At 37.7% G+C, this 21,197-nt stretch overlaps 1 protein-coding gene across 1 annotated transcript in view; it reads left to right on the top strand.

Annotated features, from left to right (window-relative positions):
* CDKAL1 (CDKAL1 threonylcarbamoyladenosine tRNA methylthiotransferase) overlaps positions 1 to 20,805 on the top strand; it is a 426,399-nt gene extending 405,594 nt beyond the window's left edge. Inside the window, exon 16 of the mRNA XM_082328770.1 lies at positions 20,215 to 20,805. Coding sequence (XP_082184896.1) covers positions 20,215 to 20,421 — 207 coding nt within the window. The 3' untranslated portion in view covers positions 20,422 to 20,805. The remainder of the gene's footprint in view (positions 1 to 20,214) is intronic.
* Positions 20,806 to 21,197: the final 392 nt, after the last annotated feature.

The following is a 21,197-nucleotide window of genomic DNA, read 5'->3' on the forward strand; positions in this document are numbered from 1 at the left end:
CCTTTGATCAAGAATTAGTTCTGCTAAGTTTCACAGGAAAAAAACAAGATATAAATGCTGCAGATGTGATATCCTTTCATTGAGGTAGGCTTGGAGTTGACAAAGCATTAAGGACGTACTTCAGCATTTTGAGATTCAGGAGAGCAATTTAGCCTGTCTGCTATGTTCTTAAGCGCTCTGGTAAACTACTCTTTGAGATTTTGGAGGTGGGTTTGCAATGCACATAGTACTGAGCACATTGTCACCAGATAATAAATATTTTTGAAAAATCAGCAGGGTGTGTCAATGATCTGAATGCCTTTTAATTTTAAAAATAACATTTTAATATTTTTATTAATTTTATTTGGCCATGTTTAGGGATCTTGACAGTTTCTTAGGAGCATAAAGTAAAGTACCTAATAAATGTAACTTGTTCACAGACAAATGTTTGCCCAAACCTAAGAACTGAAACAAATAAGAATCTGCAAGAATATGATCTCTTGTAAGAGTATGTTATGCTTCTGTACTCCAAAAATAATTCTAGTTGTTTACATATGTTCTGTGACTAGAGGGGAAAAAAATATTGCAAGATGAGAAATATATGAAGAAGAGACCAAAGGACTGAGGGATAAAAATAAAAGGCTGGCTACCTGCCAGAATTGTAATGCATTGCCAAAATCAAAGCCCTATAAGTCTGAGGGCCTTTGGTGGGAAATTTTAGTCAGATGGAAAATTAAGGCAAGAAAAGAATAATTTTAACAGGCTATTTAATTATGTAGTCGTGGTTATTTTATGTTCATAATTCCTGTTTCTAGAATGCATCTGCGACTGACTTTCTTTTCAAGCAAATATAGGCACATCTTTCTCTCAGTTACCTGTTTTCTGTTGCTTTACGCATTAACATTCTCCATGTCTAACACTTCCCCTGCAAACAGCTCCTGCTGGCAGTCCCCATTTGCAATATTGCCTTCTGTGAGTCTGGGATCTTGGTGCACATCTCTGTGGTTCCCAGGCCATGGTAATATCCACAGTTGGCCCCTTAAGCTAATAGTTATTCAGGTCGTTGGCATCTTCGGAGGAAATGAGGAGTGAGCCACTGATTTGAGTTAGTAAGCACTTGCTTGGTCAGTCTGCTTGTTCCTCTTTCTCTCTGTCCTGCCTTCATTTTTTGCAGTAGGTTATTGTAGCGTTGTACTTCTGGTTACTACTGAAGAAGCTGTATGTTCCTGGTCTCCCTGTTAGCCACAAGTATTTTCTAGTTACATTAGCAAAAGATGACCTCCATACATTACCCAGCCTTTTTTCTGATGTTAAGGAACAGGAAAGGTACATATATCAAACACTTCTTTATAGCATGCCAGAAAGAAGAATCAACAAAGCATAGCTTAAAGGGAACTCTCTGATCTCAGGTAGAAAGAGTGCTTCACTTGCAGGCAAAATAAAATGGAGAAGGGGGAAGAAAGTATCTTCTGCTGGAACAGAAATGAAAGAAATCATGGCAGAATTGAGATCTCTGTATTGGAAACTTCCTTCAAGGATTTGGAAAGAACTGTGGAAGATGTGCATAAAACTGAAGTCATTATTAAGCAACAGTTTTTACATAGACTGGAGTTTCAAAGTGGTGGAAAACTTAGTTCCTGGAGAGGAACTAGAGATTTGAGATTTAGGGGGAAAAAGAGAATAAGGAAGCAAATTTTGGATCAAAAAATGGCATAGAGGTGCGAGGAGAGGAATCTTTCATAAAACTACAGAAACTACAGAAAGTACGAGAAATGCTAATGAAAGATCGGAATTTCCAAAGAAGAAAGATAAAGTAAAATAAAATACACCTTTTGCCTCTCTTGGAACGCTACTTTGCAAAGGGATCTTTGCATCACGATGTCCAAGAAGGGGCAATTTGAGACATATGTGAGAAAGTTTCTATTTAAGAAAAATATGCTGACCAAAAAAAAGAACATTTTCTATGTAAAAGAGCTTTCAGGTAATACTTTGTGAAAATATGGTGCAATATTTGGTGCTCTTGCATTCTGTGCTCTTGCGTTCTTAGGAAGATACCTTTTGTTGTCTCAGTTGCTCTTTCTCCGAAACCACTGGTTGTAGTGTGAGGCATACAAATAGTTAGCGCTTTTGCATGTATTAATCTGTTTTATTTAATGTGTTACTCGTGTTCCCTGCTAGTTGTAAATAGAGGTCATATAAGATGGTGTTAAATCTTTCTTAATTAATCTCTTTTTCTCATGTTTTCTTCAGTTATTTCACTAAGGTCACTATAAAGTTAATGTAAGAAAAGAGAAATTTCCTGTCTAAGAGTGGAGCTCAATGTCATCTATGGATGTTTTTAAAAAGGACCTTCAAAAGTCTCATTTCGCCCTGAAAAAAGGACAAACATTTGTAATGTGCTGTTCTTTAGATGCTGGTTTTCATGATCAACACATTATCTGCGCACCACATTGGCTTTGTTTGTTTGAGTTGATTTTAGTTTTTCTTCTACTTGAAAGTCCAACGTTTCTCAGCTTAGAATCAGAAATTCAGGATGGATTCTTTCTTACGGGCAGAATAGATTTTTCTTGCTGGGTTTAGATCAGCACTGGATTAGATCACCCTGTAGTGCTTGGGGAATTTTAATCAATGCTGGTCTTTAGGGATGTGCTTAGCAAATATCTGTGAGAAACACTTGAGATGTAGGCCAGCTGCCTTGGGTCATGGGTATGGGCTACTTGACCTCTTAAGGTTGTTTCCAGCCTTACCTTCTGTAATTCTATGAATATTTTAATTTAGCCAACAATTATTTGATGACCAGCAAACTTGAATAGAAGGTAGTTCATTGATCCAAAACATTTCTCTGCACCGCACAGAAGGTTAAAATACATAGAGATGATTTAAGGCATTAAACCCAAGAGCCAGCATAAGACCTTCACCAAGTAGTTTTATCCTGAGGTCTTTAATTTAATGGGCATGTTGTCTTTCTGCCCATCCCTCAGCAGGGCTGAATTTCAACTACAGTGATCAAAGCTCAGCTGAAACAACACATATTACATAGCCCCTTTTCAAACAAATGCTCTCTTAAGTCCATTTCAGGTGAAAAGATATTAACTTTTATTTATTTACTTTTCATTTCCTCAACAGACAGTATTATTTGGCTGAATGTCACTGTCTGCTCACTTTAAATTACATAATTATGTTAATCCTGTGCAGTGCATGCAATAAATGGAAATAGTAATGACTGGGATGATTCAACTGAAAGTCATTTTCTGGAGAATGGGAGACGGTTAAACAGAAATCTTCTACCCCTCCTGCCTCCAGAAGTAAAACTCCAAGTGCTGAAATAGTTCTACCATTTTTGTGTGTTATTTCTAGTACTTGACCTGCTGATGCTGCACTGCAGGATGAGTGGGTGGCTGCTGCTCTCCCTTGGCAGAGGGACAAATTGGAAGTGTGTAGCCATGGTAATTTTAACTACTTGACACTCTATGTAATATCTAGGAGTTCCTTTTAAAATATGTTTTCTTTTCAATCAGAGCTTTAACAAACAGACCCTTTGGAAAGAATGAAAGAAATTTCAGTAATGCTCTTATTATTTAATGTACCAGGTTATAAATTCACAAAGTTTTAATTGGCTTTCAGGAAAAAAAAAATGCAGCAGCCACAACTTTTTTCAGTTTTTCTGTTGTTTTGGAGGTCATCTATTTCCAACTCGTTGTGCCAGCAAAACTCATTATAGGTTTGACTTTTATGCCTCTCCAGTAGAGTTTGATACAAAGGTAGGTGAAGGATGTTCAGCCCGTGTATACGTTTTATCTTTGCGTGTAGTATTTAGTCATTCCTTTTCTTTTTATTACTCTTTAGATCACCAAAAAGCTCACATAGGCAATATTACTCTCTCCATTCCTTCCCTCTCTCTCTTTTCCCTGCAAGCAAACACACAGTCAGAGGCATGAGATATTTATGTCTTGGATGGATGATTTTTCTACCTGTTTCTCATCTATCAAAACTGTAATTGTAGTAGTCTTTCTACATGAATATTTAAATGGTACAGCACGAAAAAGGCACGTGGAGCTCGTGAGAGGAAATGGAGGTTTACAAGGGTGATACAGCTCTCCCCATCACCAAATGAAAGGTCAGTAGGAAATTTGATTTTACACATACAAGGTATTGGAATGCTGAACTTCTGCCTCTTAGAAATGCATTTGTTGCCAAAAACCATTGAAGTAAGAGGGTTCATTAGCTTTGAGATTTTTTTGAGGGCAAATTAAAATTACACTCATGAGATTAAGCTATTTTTTAACTTAAAACTGTTTAAAAAGTATATCTCATTCCAAAGAAACTAGCAAACCATGTTAAGGGCAAATTAGGGTGTTTTGTATCCTTTAATATTATTACACGTTCAAAAAGTTTTATTAGATTCTCAGTAGAATAATGGTTTTGTAATAGTCTAAAAATCATCCTTTGTGTTCTTGTTGATTCTCTTTATGAGACTGAGAAGTTACTAAGATATATATGTAATTTGCAAATAACATTTTTATTCTGACAAATCTATTAAAACAGTGTTGAACTGATCCAGCAATATTAGGATTAATTATGAGTCATCGTAGAATACCAAGCTCCATTCATAATCACAGTTTCCCATTCAGACTTTGATAATATTTAGTGATTTACGTTTGTGTTTTTAATATACTTGTCAGTAACATTAGATTAGAGATTTTTTTGTGGTGTCAAGGGTAATAAGGTAAAGAAAAAGGGGAAAAGGCTTTTCAGTAGGAGAAAGAAGCAAATTTTTTAAGCTTTTATCAGTATTGAGTTATATTTTGTATATGGGGATGTCTGCATATAAGAATTCAAAGCAAATTTAGAGTGGCTATATCTTTCACTGAAATTAAATTACAGTTGAGTAATAAGGATGAGGTTCAATTTGGTGGCTACATTGGAGAAAACATATCGTAAAATATCCAAATGCCACACAGTGAAGTGAATGTGACATTCAGAGCCTTAAATTTAGTCCACCAAGGATATACTCCTAAGCACATTAGAATATCCAAGGAACTTACTGTGACTCTGTTGAATATATTACAATGACTGTATCCTTAAAGACAGTCCACAGAAAGTTGTAATATCTAAGCAAGCTTAGTAAACTAGTGCTTCCTTAAAGGCTGCATTCAGTAACTTCGTGTTTACGCAGGCTGTATTCCACATCAAGTTTAGCATTCACTCCAGATCCTTTGTCATGTAATCAGATCAAAGTCTTGATCATGCCTTTAGCCATTCACGCATGTTGTTGCAGATTTACTGGGCCAAACAACAGCAGAAATAAACCCTTGCCCTCCTACTACAATCTCTTCCCCCAGTCTAAGATTTTTTATTTTTTTTTTAAAGGAGTCCTCTCAAACTACAAGAGGAATAATCACTTTAAAAGTTGGCCTTCTACCTCTAAGAAAATTGGCTCATTGCCTATTACATTGAAGGTTTTAATGAGACCTGACTCTTAAATTTATTTAACTTTAGGTTCAGATCTTATTTGTAACAAGTTCCAAAGCAAGCTGTTCCTGTGGGCTTTATCAAAGACCATTAAGTAAAAGAAACATTTAGAAAAGTAACAAATTATTTAAGCACTTCATTAAAGCTGTTCAAAGACAGCTTTACCTGTGGTTAGTGTACAGTACACCAATCTTGAAAACCTTCTTCTGACTACTTCCCATTGTATATTTAAATGACTTGAATGATTCCCCCACCTCTAATTTATTATTTCAGATGTTAGAACCCAGCTTAAAGATGAAGAAAGATTTGCTACTGACTTATTCCAATGCCAGGCCAAGTCACTCATACTAGCTAGAATCCAGAAAGTATGACTGGATTTGATGTAATCGTCTGACCCAGCATTGGGCAGGAGGAACACTGCACTGAATGATCTAGTCAGTATAGCATGAGAGGTTGTGGTAGTGGTTAGTGTAGGTAGCTCAAATCTCGTATACATTCCCACTAAAGCAGAATTAGTACTCCATCAGTTTGCATGGTCCTTTCGCTATTATGCCTTTCTTTTTCATCAGAACAGATTCCAAAGCTTGTTCATCGTTTTCACTGGGAGCTTGCTTTAAGCAGATGTGCAGGTGTGCATCAGAAAGAGTTCATGTTTTGAGGTTCCAAGAGAGTCAGAGGGCTTCAAGCACAGTTTTCCTGTGTTTGAAACTCAAGCCCACAGGATGTTAAAATTTCAGCATATTTACTTTAATTTCTTTTACTGGAGTCAGGACCACAACCCAGGTTTGGTGTAATAATAAAATTATGATCTCGGGAAAACTAAGACATCTATCTTCCTTCCTAGATAATATAAAATCCTGAGACTTTGGAATTATGGTGAGGAAGAGATATGTACTTCAGTGGTGCTTCGGCTTTTGATTGCCAGGGTCACAAGCACTGGCATGAAGCCATTTTTAATTAAGACGCACTGGTGTAAAGTCAAAACTAAAGTTGAACTACATGGTGATCTAAGCCATCAAGGTATGCAAGAAATAATATGGATTTTTCTCATGTAGTCTTTATTGTAGAGAAGGGCTGACAAATCATTTGTAAAATAAAACCGTGAATTTAAAAAATATTCTGTGATAAATATTTCTTAAAAAAAAATGTGCGTTTTCAGTTGTTCTTGGTGATGACAATCACACAGAATAATTAAGGGTCTGAAGGCAGACCATGTTTGACCTGCGTAGCTCATCATTCCATAAGAAACTAGTTATTTCCCAGCTTCTGGCTCCACATAAGTCAACAAATGCTATTATGAACGTTGATGTTACTGTGCTATCGATGTCTTCTTTATGACACTTTTCATTTTGCCTTTTTACCTGACTTTACCAGTAGAAACACTGTTTTGTGGGACTTGGCCTGTAAAGAAGCTGTCTCCACAGATGCATGAGCATGTTGTCATTATACTGCTGCAGAAGTGGCCAGCCTCTGTCATGGAACAACCTGCAGCCACCAGGAGAGTTCACCTGCCTCACTAGGTACTCTCCAATACCCTCTTTTCCAGGGGCTACCAGGTCAGGGTCATACATGTCGGAGCATATGTGATGTGTGGAGCAGGAGAGCCTAGCAGCTATTAATCAGGTGATGAATTTATGTCTGGTTGTGTGATTGGCAAGGCATGGTAGTGCCTTGAGTAGACTCATGTGGCCTATCAAAAAGGATCGACCACCCATGTACTACAACATGAGATGGATGTGTGATTGATACGTAGTGAAGGGAATGAAACATGACTGGCTGGAGAGCCAGATATCAAATGCAAAATAAATAGGAAAAGCCCCGTGGAAATTAATGTTCTTTTTCTTTAGTCTCAGTATAACCATGGGGTCCTTGAAATGATATTATATGAAAAAATTATTCACTAAATGCCTTAACTTTCAAATTGATGGATTCCTCTTTATAGATATATAGATAGATAGATAGATAGATATGCTGAGGCAGAACTTTAACAAATGCTCCATTTAGGTTTGGGGTGGCTTGAAAATTTTTGTGAAAATACTTTTGATGGAACAAAGATGTGTAGGCAGTACATTTAAGCTCTTTTTGTCAAAATATCACATAGCTACAAAAAATACCTATGCATAATATCGACCAGATGGATTTCTGGTCCTCAAGAAAGGGTCTTGTTATCAGGACTAGAGGATTTTTTTTTTAAATCTCATCCTTGTTTTGACATGACTTCATATGTGATTGTAAGTCATTTCAGTCAGTCTGACTGTGCTTTATCTTATCCGTATGGAATCTATTTTGCAATTCTCACATACAAAAATCTCTGATAAGTGCAGATAACATAATTGTAATACAAAAAGGATGGCTGTGAATATCCATTTCTGACACAGATAGTTTTTTCTGAATACAAGAGCTTTAATTTGGTGAAGTAATGGAAGTAGAGCTTAGAATGACAGGAATTCTTTTCCTCTTTCAACTATTCAACATGTATCTCTGTCCAAAGAAACATGAGTTCATTATTTTTTCAGTGAGGAGTGCTTAAGATTCTGTAGCATAATCAGATTTTGTCGCAGAACCACAGGGGAAAGCCAGATGTGTAATAGCTGGAAAGGAATGAATTGGAGTTATGCTTGGGAGAGCATCTTGTGCGATAAAAAAAACTGTTGTAGTGCTGTTAAGCTCTGGTATAGAGACAAGAAGCATTTTAAAATCCAAACCCATCAATTTGTTAAAGTTTAGGTTAAGTCCCACAGTTAGCATCCTGTGGGCTTGCATGTCTAACCCTTGTAGGCACCTTGTATCTTTGCTGTTTTCAGGTTGTCTTCTGGTTTATTTGTGTTTATCTCAGATTTTCTTAATGTCTTTTTCTGAAAGAAGTGTATTACTTAATTTTTGGAAAGATTTTATGGGTTTCGGAGAAGTAGAGGTGAGTGAAATTCCTTTCAAAGATTGTGAATCTGTCAAAAGAACCTCACCTTTTCCTCACTTACAAGGAAATGGCCTACAACTGCTGATGCTGTGTTTGATAGAAACTCATTACTATTGTAATTTAGGCCTAAGATGGCAAATCTGAAAAGTAGAAGAAATACCTTTGCAACAGTTTACTATGTAAAATCACTCTCATATCCTGCATTGCTATCCAGTGGTAGCATCCAATCAGATAGGTCTCTCGGCTGTGAAAAGGTGGGGAGAAGTGGGAACTGCAGATTCTTTATACTTAGGAGCAAGCCAGTTTGTTGAAACACTGTTCCTCATGCTGAGCAGTACCGCCTCCCTCCCTTTCATATTTATTTTTTATCCAGTTTTCATCTGATCTTGCATTTAGTTTTGAAGCACCATGAAGCAGAGACAGTCTTTGTACAAGAAAGCTGCATTCACGGAGTTAAGAGTATGAACAAGTGAGTGGTTGAACTAACAAAGCCCGATTTCCCATGCTTTGGGTCCTCTGGTTCCTTCCGTGTTTCTACAGCAAAAACCTCAGCTTCCTCTCCACGTCTTCCCTATCTTCTCTGACTGCCCTGTGGACAAAATTGTATTATAGGTGGTTTGTGTTACCAGGATGGGCAGAGATAATGAAATGGAATCAATGACACTGCTTGCTTAGGAGTCAATTCTAGTTACTACTTTTATTCACCTAGAGACAAAAGCAACAACAAAACGACAAAGAAAGCTGTATTAAAATATTATGGGTTGTGTTCTACAGACCAGTGTCCTCTTCTAAATAGAGAGAAGTGTAACACTGCAATGACGCTGAGGACCTATAATATGTGATAACACGAAGAAATTAAGAATGTTTCTCACATACATGTAAAGTGAAGTACTCTGAACTAAGGAAATTCTGGAGTTTCAGTTCCTCTTTTCCATGTAAATGCCAACCATATTATGTTTCAGCCTTTAATTAGGTGCTTATGCCCTATTTTCACACACACACACACACACACCACACACACAGACACACGCAGATTTATTTCCTTCTGTGCACAGAGCTGAGACTATTCATTTAATAAGCTATTGTTAAATATTTTTCCTCTTCATTGTTCATTGTGTAATAGCAGTGTTATTTGCTACATGCTGTTTAAACCTCACTCTCGAGGGAGTTATTAACTTCTTTGTAACCTTTCCTATGACCGCTATAGCTAAATTTCTGAGTGCTTCAGAAACAGTAATAAGTTTATTTTTACATTATCTTCCTGAAATGCAGCTTTCATCTTCCCATTTCACAGGTGAAGACGAGGCAGATGTTCAAACTGTCTGCTAGGTCAGTGTAGTGAACAAATTTGATGGTGGTCAGTTTAAAATGCTTGGAACTAGATATTTACAAATCATTAAAATTTTGTAGCATGTGTTCAAGCAAATTGCAGTGGTGACTGTTCAGCATTTAAGAGAAACTAACTCCAGGGTATGAAGTCTCAGAGCAAAAGAGGAAATTAGTACTCGTTACTTCATGGTTAATTCCAGAAGAACTGTTTTTCTCCTCATGACCTAATCCTAGGAACTATCTGATATAGCCTGATAGAGCACACCATGTAAAACCTGTGTGGGAGAAGACTGAGGTCCAGTGGATTCATTGGAGGCTCTCAGCTGAGGTACAAATTGCCAATATTTGAGCATGATGGGGCGCAAGTCTGTGCTTATGCACTTCAATCCTTTACAGATACAGCAGTTGGTTGTCTAGTCAGACCACCCTCTGAACGATACAAATGCTCTCCTGAGGGTAGATATTCGTTACGGCCTGTAGATTGGATACTTACTGTTCTTTGATGTCTTAGACAGAGCGCCAAGGTGCTATCATGATTATCTAGCATAAAATACACAGCAAGCCAAGAAAGGTTTTTCTCATGTAATTTTTATTGTGGAGAAGGGCTGACGAATCATTTGTAGAGACTGGGGATACAGAGATTATGGTAGAGCAGTTAGGTTTACTAATCACAGAAAGTAACCATTGTTTGATGTTTTCATGAGAGAGTCCTCCATTAACTGCAGTTGAACTTGACTGAGTGTGAAATTAAAAAGGAGACTCAGATTTCAAGACACTCCCTCAAGTGCTCAAAAGTATGCTAACTGGCACTGTGGGAGACCTCCTAAAACAACGAAGGATACATAAAGGAAAGAGGCCATGACAATATGGAAAGAAAACCTTTGTGTTATCACTGAACCCACAAAGTTGGTCAAGATCAGTCACACTTTATTAACTGTTAAACGTCAGGCTTGCATGAAATGCTCCTTTTTGCCAAGGTCTGATTCCAGCTGTGCTTGGTGAGCATTTACAGTCCCAGGAACTGGAAATGTTTAATACCAGGCAGAAGAGTCCGTGAAAATGAATGTAGGAGAAATTGTCAGGAGACTACATATTAGGGCATTGCCTAGCTTTAAGAAAATGTATTTAAAACTTAAACTTGACAGAGAGAAAAGGTTTTAGAGGCTATGTTGGCTTCTGGTGACAACTGGAATCTAAGACAGGAATTGGAGAGACCTGATTGCTGGCTTGCATTATGGCACTGGAGACACTTTAATCTTCTTTGTTTCTCTACCTGTAAAATGAGGGAGGCATATAGATCCCACAGCTACCTACTAGTATTGAATTTGAAACTCTGGAAACTAGTATCATTCCTAAATATTAATAATGCTCATTTTATACCATGTTTATTATCTATGAGGTTGGAGTGTAGGAAGGGCTGTGTCCTTTGTGATGGTCTTATAATACAATGTCGAAGTCTCCTTGGAGCATTCCATTTGTAATGCTCAGTTCTGTAAGAATAAAGGAAAACACGACAAATTCACAATTATGACATATGCTAGGATTAAGGGGAAGGCTTTAGCCAAGAATATGTACATGTATCAGTTTATTCTACTTTGCTCCATGTGAAAGATCTTTAAAAGCTTTTTCTGATTTTGGGAGAGAATGTCCCTTGAGATATTTCTTGGATATTTCTCACAGTGTTCTTTGCAAATAACAATGGTTAGAAGGGCTTTTAGTATTTTATGTTTTCTACCATTTGGGAGTATAGAGTTCCTCTTAAAGATAGGGTTTTGATATATACTCAGAGAGTTCACTTCCAAGTAAAAGTGGTGTTACTCATTTCACTGTTGATACGTGAATCAATTATATGGATGGTTCTTGTGGCATGAATATATACTTTCAGATCTAGCTATTCATTTTACTGGGGCACGCTTTCTGATGGAAACCTTTTGTGTCTTTGCCTGTAGCTACCATTGACCTCCATATAATTGTCATTGTTATTTCAAGATTTAAAAGGAAAGCAAAAAGGTGATGGTCTCTGAAGGCTTGTGCTATAAAAAAAGTATACTGTTTTTCATTTAATAATCTCATTTGTAGAACAGTCTTGGAACATTCACATACTGCTAGCTCTTTATCATTCTTTAATCATCCAACAAAAGAAACTGGGAAAATTGTTGTATTGTAAACACAACCTTAAAATACTGATTTAAAAAAAAAAAAACAAAACCAAAACCAACAAAAAAATCTCTATGGTCCTTTAAAGAAGGAGCAAGCTGGAATCCTATGGAATGATATCTAAGAAGACAGGCCATGGTATGCACACTGAAAAATGGTATCTAGTGTTATTACAAGGAAATGTACATCCTGTAATTCACTGTAATGTATTTTCAAAGCCATGAAGCCTGTGCTGGCGATCTCTAGGAAACAGATTTGTCTGTTAGCCAACTAATTACCAGATAAGTGCCCAGAGCAAGCACCTGCCATCTCCTTCATAAAACTGTGCTAGGCACAGGGAAATAAATAGTGACAGATCCCCATCCTGAATTTGTCCACATTGTGCTGCTAGGTTCATTCTTCATTTCAAGTCGTTACTTGGACGACTGTGATATTTGAATCACAAACTTCTTCTGGTTATAGGATCTCTCAGTTCTCTTGTGGTTGCAAGTGCTAACTGGAATGCTGGCTTGCATGTCATTTGTTTCTGGCATAGTGATTGGCACCCCCCACACCTTATTTAAAAAAAAAAAAGGCAGCTCAGAATCCAGACATCACACTGAATATTTTTCAAAATATTGCTTCTGACCTTGAATGACAGGTTATTTTGACAATGCATTATTTGTATAGTGGGAGGATACTAAGTCACTAAGTTTAATAGCAGCACAAAATATAAATATGTAAAAAAAAAAAGAGTCAACTCCTGGCTGGAAGCATTTATAGGTAAATATAAAGAAACAAGGTAAAACAAGTGAGTAGAATGGAAGACAGCACAAGACTGTGTTTTAAACATTTTGGAAGCATTCTTGGCTTGTGTTTTCTTGGTTGTTTGTTTCTCTTCTTTTTGTTTCTCTTGTTAGTTGATCTTTTTGGTTGTTTCCCTCCTCCTCAAAGTCTATATCAAAAAGGAAGTAATTTAATAAGCCCCAGTTACTCAGCCTTCTGTTTAGCTTTCAACTGCATTATGAATTTTGAGGGCTCGTTGAGGGAATAATCCTTAAAGACTATTTGGGGAGGAAAAAGAAGTAGGTAGGCAAGGGCCTACCCTTAGATAAGAACACTGAAGAGAGCAGAGAGATGTCTGCCAAGAAAAATACCAGTGGAGACTTACAGTAATGATGGGAAGTTCAGGTACAGTAACTTATAGAGAGAGAATTCATTTCTTTTATACTCTTACATGGGAATATTAAAGTTTGAATTTAATGTTAATGTAGGAGGAGGAAGTTCCAGAGATGGGTCTGTGTGACATGGACAGAAAGTCATGATATGGCATGTTGCTCCAAATTTGTGTTCCTGTTGGCATCTCTGCTTTTGTTTATTAGGAGAGGCCGTATGGTCAGATGATGCAGGAGAGAAATGGGGAGAAGTACAAAGAAACCAGGACAGACAGGAGGAGATTGTATTAGTAACCGAGGTGAGACGTAGTTGAGTAACGGGAGTGGTGATTTTTCTATGCTGTCCAAAGGAATCAGACAGATCGTGCAAGTGTTACTGGGAAAGAAAAAAGATTTTGCTGACTCACCATGCAGGTCAGGGGTAGGCCCTAGTTAAAGATGATCTCCGTAAGGGGTGACAAATCTGGAAGAAACTGTGAGATTTGATGCAGCTGAGCTTAAGGTCAATCAATCTCTATATCCTCCCATTATTAAATGTATTTTATGTTTGTATTTGACCATGGTCCAGCTGCTAGGAGTATTGCTTACCTGACTTGATTGGGTCATGTGTACTTATCTTGATGTAAATTAGGAGTTGGTAACTGGAATGAGTTCAGCGTAGGGTCACAGAGACGGTCAGGGGCTGGAGCACTTGGCCTGTGAGGAGAGGCTGAGGGACCAGGCTTGTTCAAGCCTGGAGAAAGGGTGGCTTCAGGAGACCCGAACAGAAGCCCCCCAGTGTCTGTGGGAAGGTTATTGAGAAGACCGAGCCAAGTGCTTCACCGTGGTGCATGTGGGAGGGCAAGAGACGGTGGGCATAAGTTGAAACGAGGTTCAGACTGTATATGAAGAGAATCATTTCCCTCATGAAGACGGTCAAGCAGTGGAACAAAGGCTCAGAGAGGCTGTGCAGTCTTCATCCTTGGAGGTTTTCAAAGCCCAACTAATTAAATCCCTGAGCAAACGAGGCCATACTCACGCTTCTTTGAGCAGGACCAGATGCAGTCTGAATTATCCTAGGTTCCTATGACAGACAGTAAGACAGTTTTAGTGACTACAGCTATTTGCAAGATGCTTTGATCAATTTATTTTCCTGCTATAACTTCAGTGGTAATGATTTGGGGTTAACAGATTAAGAATCCTAATTATTGCGAAGACTCTGGCCATTTACTGAGAAATTAATAATAAATCTCTATCCTTCTGCTCAGTTCTTTCCCCTCACTTACATAGTAAAGCATGCAGTCATACCTCACACACATACACAAACACACATGTATACACGCACACAAAAAGAAGAAAACAATATGAAATTCCATTGCAAAAGTCCCTGGCTGCTTTATTTATTTTTTCAAGGTTTCCTATTTCTTAAAATGGGCAAGTAAACTCTGTGTGTATTTGGAATCAGTGAATTCCTAGGAATGGTGTACAGCTGATAACATCTGACACAAGCATGCTTGTAGACAGCATTTTCTCTTAACAACATAGCACTGTGCATTCATTGGAATACATGGTGGCAGGGATGCTTCTTATGGGAATTACCATGTTAAAGGCACTAGAAAAAAATATTTTGTATGCCGTTTATTTTCTGCTTTAAGATCAGCATTCCATATTTGCAGAAGGCTGGTAGAATTTCATAAGTAATAAATCAAAGGAGCTCTCTTAATACCTACAGAACTAAATGTGTCTTCTGGAACTATTCAATAAAATTTAATTTACATATTTTTTGGATGTGTAATCTATGTGACCTTCAGTAACTGTTTGTTTTTTAAATCTGAAAAATGCCTCCAAAGAGTAATAGCCCAGAGTTTCAAATGGCGCAGTAGGATATGTAATGCATATTTTAACATGTTTTCTTTTAATTTGTCACACAGACTTGTTGTGCATGATTATATAAAAGTCCGTATTTTTAAAGCCAGTACTACAAGTGTGTAAGATGTACTTGGTCGGGCTAAAAAATTCGGAAGTCTAATTTATCTTGAGATATGCTCAGTCAAGTAGTTTTTCACAGCAGTTAGCTAACACTTCAAGCTCTAACAGTGCCCCTGAGCCATAAAAGAAATTTGCATGTAAGAAATGTTTTGAATCTATTAAAACCTCAGCTCAGAGCTAAAGAGTTGCTCTCATGTCTTTGTTGACTAACATGAAGTGAGATCTTAAGAAAAGCTAGGCTGTGATCGACAGATGCCAAAGCTTGGGTTTTGATGTGATTATATATTTCTTTCATGCGCGGCAGTTTAAGTCTGGGACTGGAGCTTCAGAAAGACAGCAATCAATGGGCCTGTGCAAGAGTACACAAAATATATTACTCCTGGCAGTCGTCAAGGCAGAATTATTCAAAAAATAATCTGAAATGCATTTGATCATACACTAGATGGTTTAATAATTTATATTATACCTTATTAGCAAAGTCTCGTGTTTACTTTGTGGCTGCCAAAACAAGATGAAAGGCTGCCTCCATGGAAATACAAGATGCTTAGCTGAAAGTGTCTGTCTTTGCATTTCAGTTTGATAATTTCCCTTCCTCCCCTCATTTTGATTAATAGTATATAGGTTTAAATCTTAGAGTACCTTTTCCTTCATTGCCGTCCTTTTTAGTGAGAGCAATGCTCCTTATTAACAAGAAGTCTACCAGAGAGTCTATGGCCTATTGAGACGTAAATTAGTATAAACACATATTTCTGGAAACTTCTTTACCTTAGGATTTCCTCCAAGTATTTTGGGGGGTAAAAGAGACTGGATTTAGTTCTAAATTCCACTGAACTGAATCATTATGCCAATCTTCCTGAGTCTTGCAGCTACAAAAGTGTGATTTCTGGGCTCAGCTTAAGAAACTTGCACTCTGACCAGTGACTGCGTATAGTAAATATCACCAGTTACATCAGTTCAGAATATTACAGAAATGCCTTGAAGATTTCTTTGAAAAGCTAATGCACTGCAAATATTTTATCTAGAGGTACAAATAATGGCCTTTCAGAACTAATACTTCTATAAAGTGAGTGCACAGGGAGTGGAGCAGTGTAACTGCTAGTCCAACAAATGAGATCTTTGCCTCCACCCGGGTTTTTTACACCAAAGGTGCATAAAAGAGCTCTAATAAACTTGGTTTTCTGTGGAAAACTCCCCTCCCCACAAAACGTGAAAGATCTTTTCTGCAGGTGTCTTGGGTAGCTCTTCAAGGCAAAGTATATGGGAGGATCTCAGAATATAGCACTGCGGTATTGCAAATGCTGAAGCTCATATGACAGCCCAAAGAAGCTCTTGTAATTTGCCTTGTCTACCTTAGAAGGCTTAATTTCAGTTTTAGTTTCTGTAACTTCATCCTCTCCCCTCCTTCTCTGTGCATGCAATATACACTACAATATATACCATATACTTTACCTGTAAACTAGTTCCTCAAACAGACCCTACAGAAGGACTTTTTGCCCAAATACGGCGTTTTTCAGTAGCACAGCTGGTCGTATGATACTTGTATGTTAGTAAGAACTGATTTAATTCTAGACAGGCACTTCTGTTGTCCAGACTGCAGTGAGGGCCGCTCAGCCCTTTGCTCAGGCTTAAGAGAGCGCAAGAACGTGGTCAGCTTAGCAGAGCTCTTCCTCTTCCCACTGAGAGTTTTGTGCCGTGTCTTACAGAGCTGCACGGCAGACTCTTAGGAGGAGGCATCTACCTGCAGGTGTCTCTGAGAGGTTATCCTGTTCTAAAAAGCTGTTGTACGAATTGCAGGGGGACAAAAGGCTGCCATTTTCTAAAGGAGCCTTTCCGTTGCGGGGAACCAGAGGTACCCTTTTTCACAAATGCGTCTCCTGTGACAATAATGATGGAAATTTTCAAAGAAGCCGGTGGTATTAGCTATGCGTCAGTGTTTCAGGGCAGAATTTTGGGGCAAACTAGAGAATAGTTCTTAGAAAACATGGATCGGATGAACATATTCATTACTTTTCTTGAAAGAAAATATTTGGAGGATCATCTGAGATACGTATTATCAAACAGAAATGCAATAGTGTTTTAAGTGATAAGCTGTGAAGTACATCTTAAAGAAAAGGGTCACTTTAGTTTGCAAATTGTGATCTTTTGTCCGTATAAGAACAGCTTAATCCATGAGAAAATTTGTAAAGAATTCAGGGTAGCAAGGCAATAGGAGTAGTATTTCATGTATGCATCTATTGAAAGAAAAACTTCTGGTTTAAATTGTTTTACAGTCTCTTACATGGTCTGAGATACTGCAAAAATCTGAAAGTTTTGAGCAGTTTAGAAAATGTGACTACCGCTAGAAACAAATGCATCAGAGTTCAAAATATAAGACAGAAGAAAAACAAAAACATAGTGAAATTGTGGGAATTGCACCTCCAACCCAAACAGTTTCAATATTACTAAAATACTGTAAGAGAAAATCTCATCTACAGAAAGAAAATAAAAAATGGGTTTAGTGTATCAGTATGATCCTCTAATTCATGGGAAATATGATAAAGTAAGGAAGAAAATGGGGTTCACAACTTTACAGGCTGACTTACTCAGATGAAATACCACTGGGACAACTGGCCATGGGGCAACTGGCATTCCCCACCACCAGAACTTTGTAAACCTTGCGAAAATCTCTTTTGCCATTCTGTCCTACTAGGAGTATGCAGCACTACCTAATGCATATGCATTGCATATTGCAATAGAGGTTTAAGAAAACAATATGGTAACCAAAAAAAAAAAAAAAAAGCAGTATAAGCTGTTCATGATCAAAATTATACCAACAAGATGAGACTATTTGGTTTTATGTTGGAAAACAGAAAAACTGTAAAACAGAAATGAAGTGCCAGTGAAATCACTACTGAAAACTACTGCACAGGAACATGAATGAATGCATGAAACACTAATGTGTTTAACTGTTAGTAAAGGGGGGGGAACCTCAAAACTTTCCACAAGTTGTAACTTGTGTTTGGGGTGTTTTGCTGGCTATCCCCAGTCTCGCAGGGACACGTATATAGGAACTGAGGCTGAGCATGAAGAAGGAGCATTGAGGAGAAAGTTACCAAGTCATTTATGAGGTACTGGCCATTTTATCTGTTTTCTAAGGGACAGCATCTAGTCTTGTACAACGAAATATTCAGGACTTCACTGATTATCAAGCTGTGTAGAAATATTTAATAAGGAGTTGGGAGTCCGATTGTAGTCAGCCAAATTTGAAAAGTCACGAATCAGTGAAAATTAAATATCAGAAGAAAACAGTCTTTGGTTGTATTGATATTTTTACAGCCTTATCCCTTCTTTTAAATCACCTTAGCCTTAGTGTTAACGTACAAACAATACATGTAAAAACAGGTCATGACCATAAATTATGCACCTTATATTGGTAGAGATTTGTGAGACCTGTAAAGAAAAGAAAAGCTTTATAAATGTCTAGAAAGAATAAATTGCAAATGTGTTTTGATTCAGATATAAAAAATCCTTAATACTGTATGGTTTCCAGTTTATTCTGCAGGCAAAGGTTAATCAGCTTTGATTTTGGGGGATAAAATAGCTGTGGCCAGTTACTAAAATTTCAGATGCCTTAGGAATTGATTGTAATTAATAACTTAACAATATGAAGCAGTTTCGTAGTTTTTGAGGAAGCTAACGTATTCTGCGCAATACAGACTGAAGTCCTGGAGCATGGTGTTATTGTGCCTCACACCCTAATTTTCTTGCCCGTTTCCTTTTCCTCTGTTTACCCGGTTGATGGTCTTCTGGGTGCAGTATCTATAAGAAGTCATCCTCATTTCGTAGGTCACTTGTTCAGTAACCCTTTGCCTGTGTGAATTGTGATCAAAATCATACCTCAGACATTAGAAGAGCACTTATGCCAGGCTGTCATTTGTCCCTTTGATGCTTGCTTACCTAACCAGTAGTAATCATTATTTTCCTTCTACAATTACTATAACGGAGCTGATTCCTGAAATGGAAAGGAGGCAGTTACAGACAGTTTGAATTGTGCTGTCACACTTTCATGGGCAGGCACCTTTCCTGGAGCTTTGATACTTCTTTGGGTTGGCCCAGAAATACATTTGGTAAAAGAGGGAGTCGGGCACCTGGTCTGTATTTTCATGTGACCCTCTTTCAGCTGCTTGGAAATACAAGATTATCCAGATAGGTACTTTCTGGGTCCCTGACTTGTTTTATACAAAATGTGAAGGGGGAAAAAATAAAATGGATTAATCAAAAACCTTTTTTAAGTGGAAAATTTCAAACCAGTTAAAAATCCAGCTGCGCTCGGTTGAATTCCTAAAAGATTATTGAAACAGAGGGGTGAAAAAATAAATTATGAACAGAGATACTGAATCTTATGAGGCAAGATCATTACACCTTTGTTTAATTACACCTTTACCACTTAAGCGTCTTGCAAGTGTCATCAGATTACAGTTTTAATAGGTGTTTTTACTTTTGAGCACCTACAATGTTAGCGTGCTGAACTGAACAAGGTTGCAAGAGAGAAGAGTTTCTTATTCTTTCCACTTGGATTTTCAGCAGAAATAGTGACTCAACATCTGTAACTTGTGCTGCAGTTAAAAGTCCTCATATTCTGGGGGATCTTGGTGCTTGCAGTCAGGTTGAGAATGGTAATGGCAGGCGCAGCAGGGAACTTGGATTCAATATGCTGAATGAGAAGGTGAGTGTTTTAGCACAGCTGCCTCCTGAGGGTCAGGGGAAAGGAAAAGCCCTGTGGGAGGATTTTCAAGCACCGCTGAGCTGGCGCACCAGGAGACGATGATTGACTTTAGAAGAGCCCTGCTGTGCAAAGGATTGTTATGTTGTGGTCCCCTTTATCACTGGTTAGACATTTCTTTTGAAGAAGCCAAAAATGGGAGAGTAGTGAGATAGCAGCAAAACAAACAAATAAAAAAAAATAATCCTCAAACAACTCTGATGACATTTAGACCTGGAGATTTGTTTCTGTTGCTAACAGCTTCATTGATTTGGCAGTTAATTTCCTTAGAAAGGTTGAGTTTGTATGGCATTGGTAAGATTTCTGTATGAAAAACGGATGACCTGGTGATGATGCAGTGCAGGTTGAATTGTCGTTGGTCTTGAAAAGGGATAGTAATTTGAACCTCAATATAAAGAGGAGATTTTATTTGTATTTGGTATGTATAGTCAGAAATACGTAACAGTTTCAATGTTCATATGTGCATTTCTTCACAGGAGTTCAGACATGCACCACAGAATGGCACAAACTGGAAAGCACACCCTTCTGCTGAGATCCCAGGGAAAACGCCGCTCCGCTCATGGATGGCTTTGCAGCTCCCATGGCAACGAGGAGGAGGTGGACTGAAGATACTGTCTGTCAGCCTGGCTCTACTGGCAGTTCTTGTTATGTTTTACTACGGAGGAATGAAAACAGAACTGTGAACTGAATGAGGCTTTTATGAAAACAATAAAACTGCTGTTTAAAATCTTCAAAGGAAACACTTTTACCAACAATTCTTCTTTTTTTTTTTTTAAGAAAAAAGAAGCTAATATAAATTGGGCAATAACTTGTACTCACCGTATGCCTTTCCTGTCATTCATAGGAGAGAATGTTAATAAGCTCTAGGGAGACCTATCTCGCCAAAATTTGTGATCCTTGATTGGCAGAAGTTTGTTGTATCTTTCCTCTTCTTTTTTCTAAAATGATGCAATGTTTGCATTGCTTACTCTTTTCATAACTGCTGTAGCAAGTAAAATTGCATGCAGGAAACTCATGAAGTTTGTAAGAAATCTTTCCATTGAGTGATGTTGGTAAACTTTTATGGGCAGAACATTTAGTGCTTTCTTAAAGATTTTGCTTAATGCAGTGTGATGGTTTGATATGTGTCTTTTTACATTAGAATCAAACACTGCTGGGCCATTAAAGTTTGTCATTTGTTGCTATTGATTTTGCTGTCATGTCTGAAAGAGTTTTTGGCCTGCCATCTTGCCTCCCTCAACTTCACAATGGGTTACTAGGCTTTGTTAATGCAACAAGAATTATTTTTTACATAGAAATAGTTTTAAAGGTATTGGTTTTTTATCATTGAATGGGAAGATGGAGTCCTGGTGGTAGCGTTCTGTTAAAAGATGGGTTTAATACAGTCTCTATGGATTTAGTATAATGCTCGGAGAACTAAATGGGAATCTCGTATTAGCTGTGCGTTGGATCATGCTGT

The sequence above is a fragment of the Platalea leucorodia genome, assembly GCF_965183815.1.
Source record: "Platalea leucorodia genome assembly, chromosome: 1".
In the NCBI taxonomy this organism is placed as follows: domain Eukaryota; kingdom Metazoa; phylum Chordata; class Aves; order Pelecaniformes; family Threskiornithidae; genus Platalea; species Platalea leucorodia.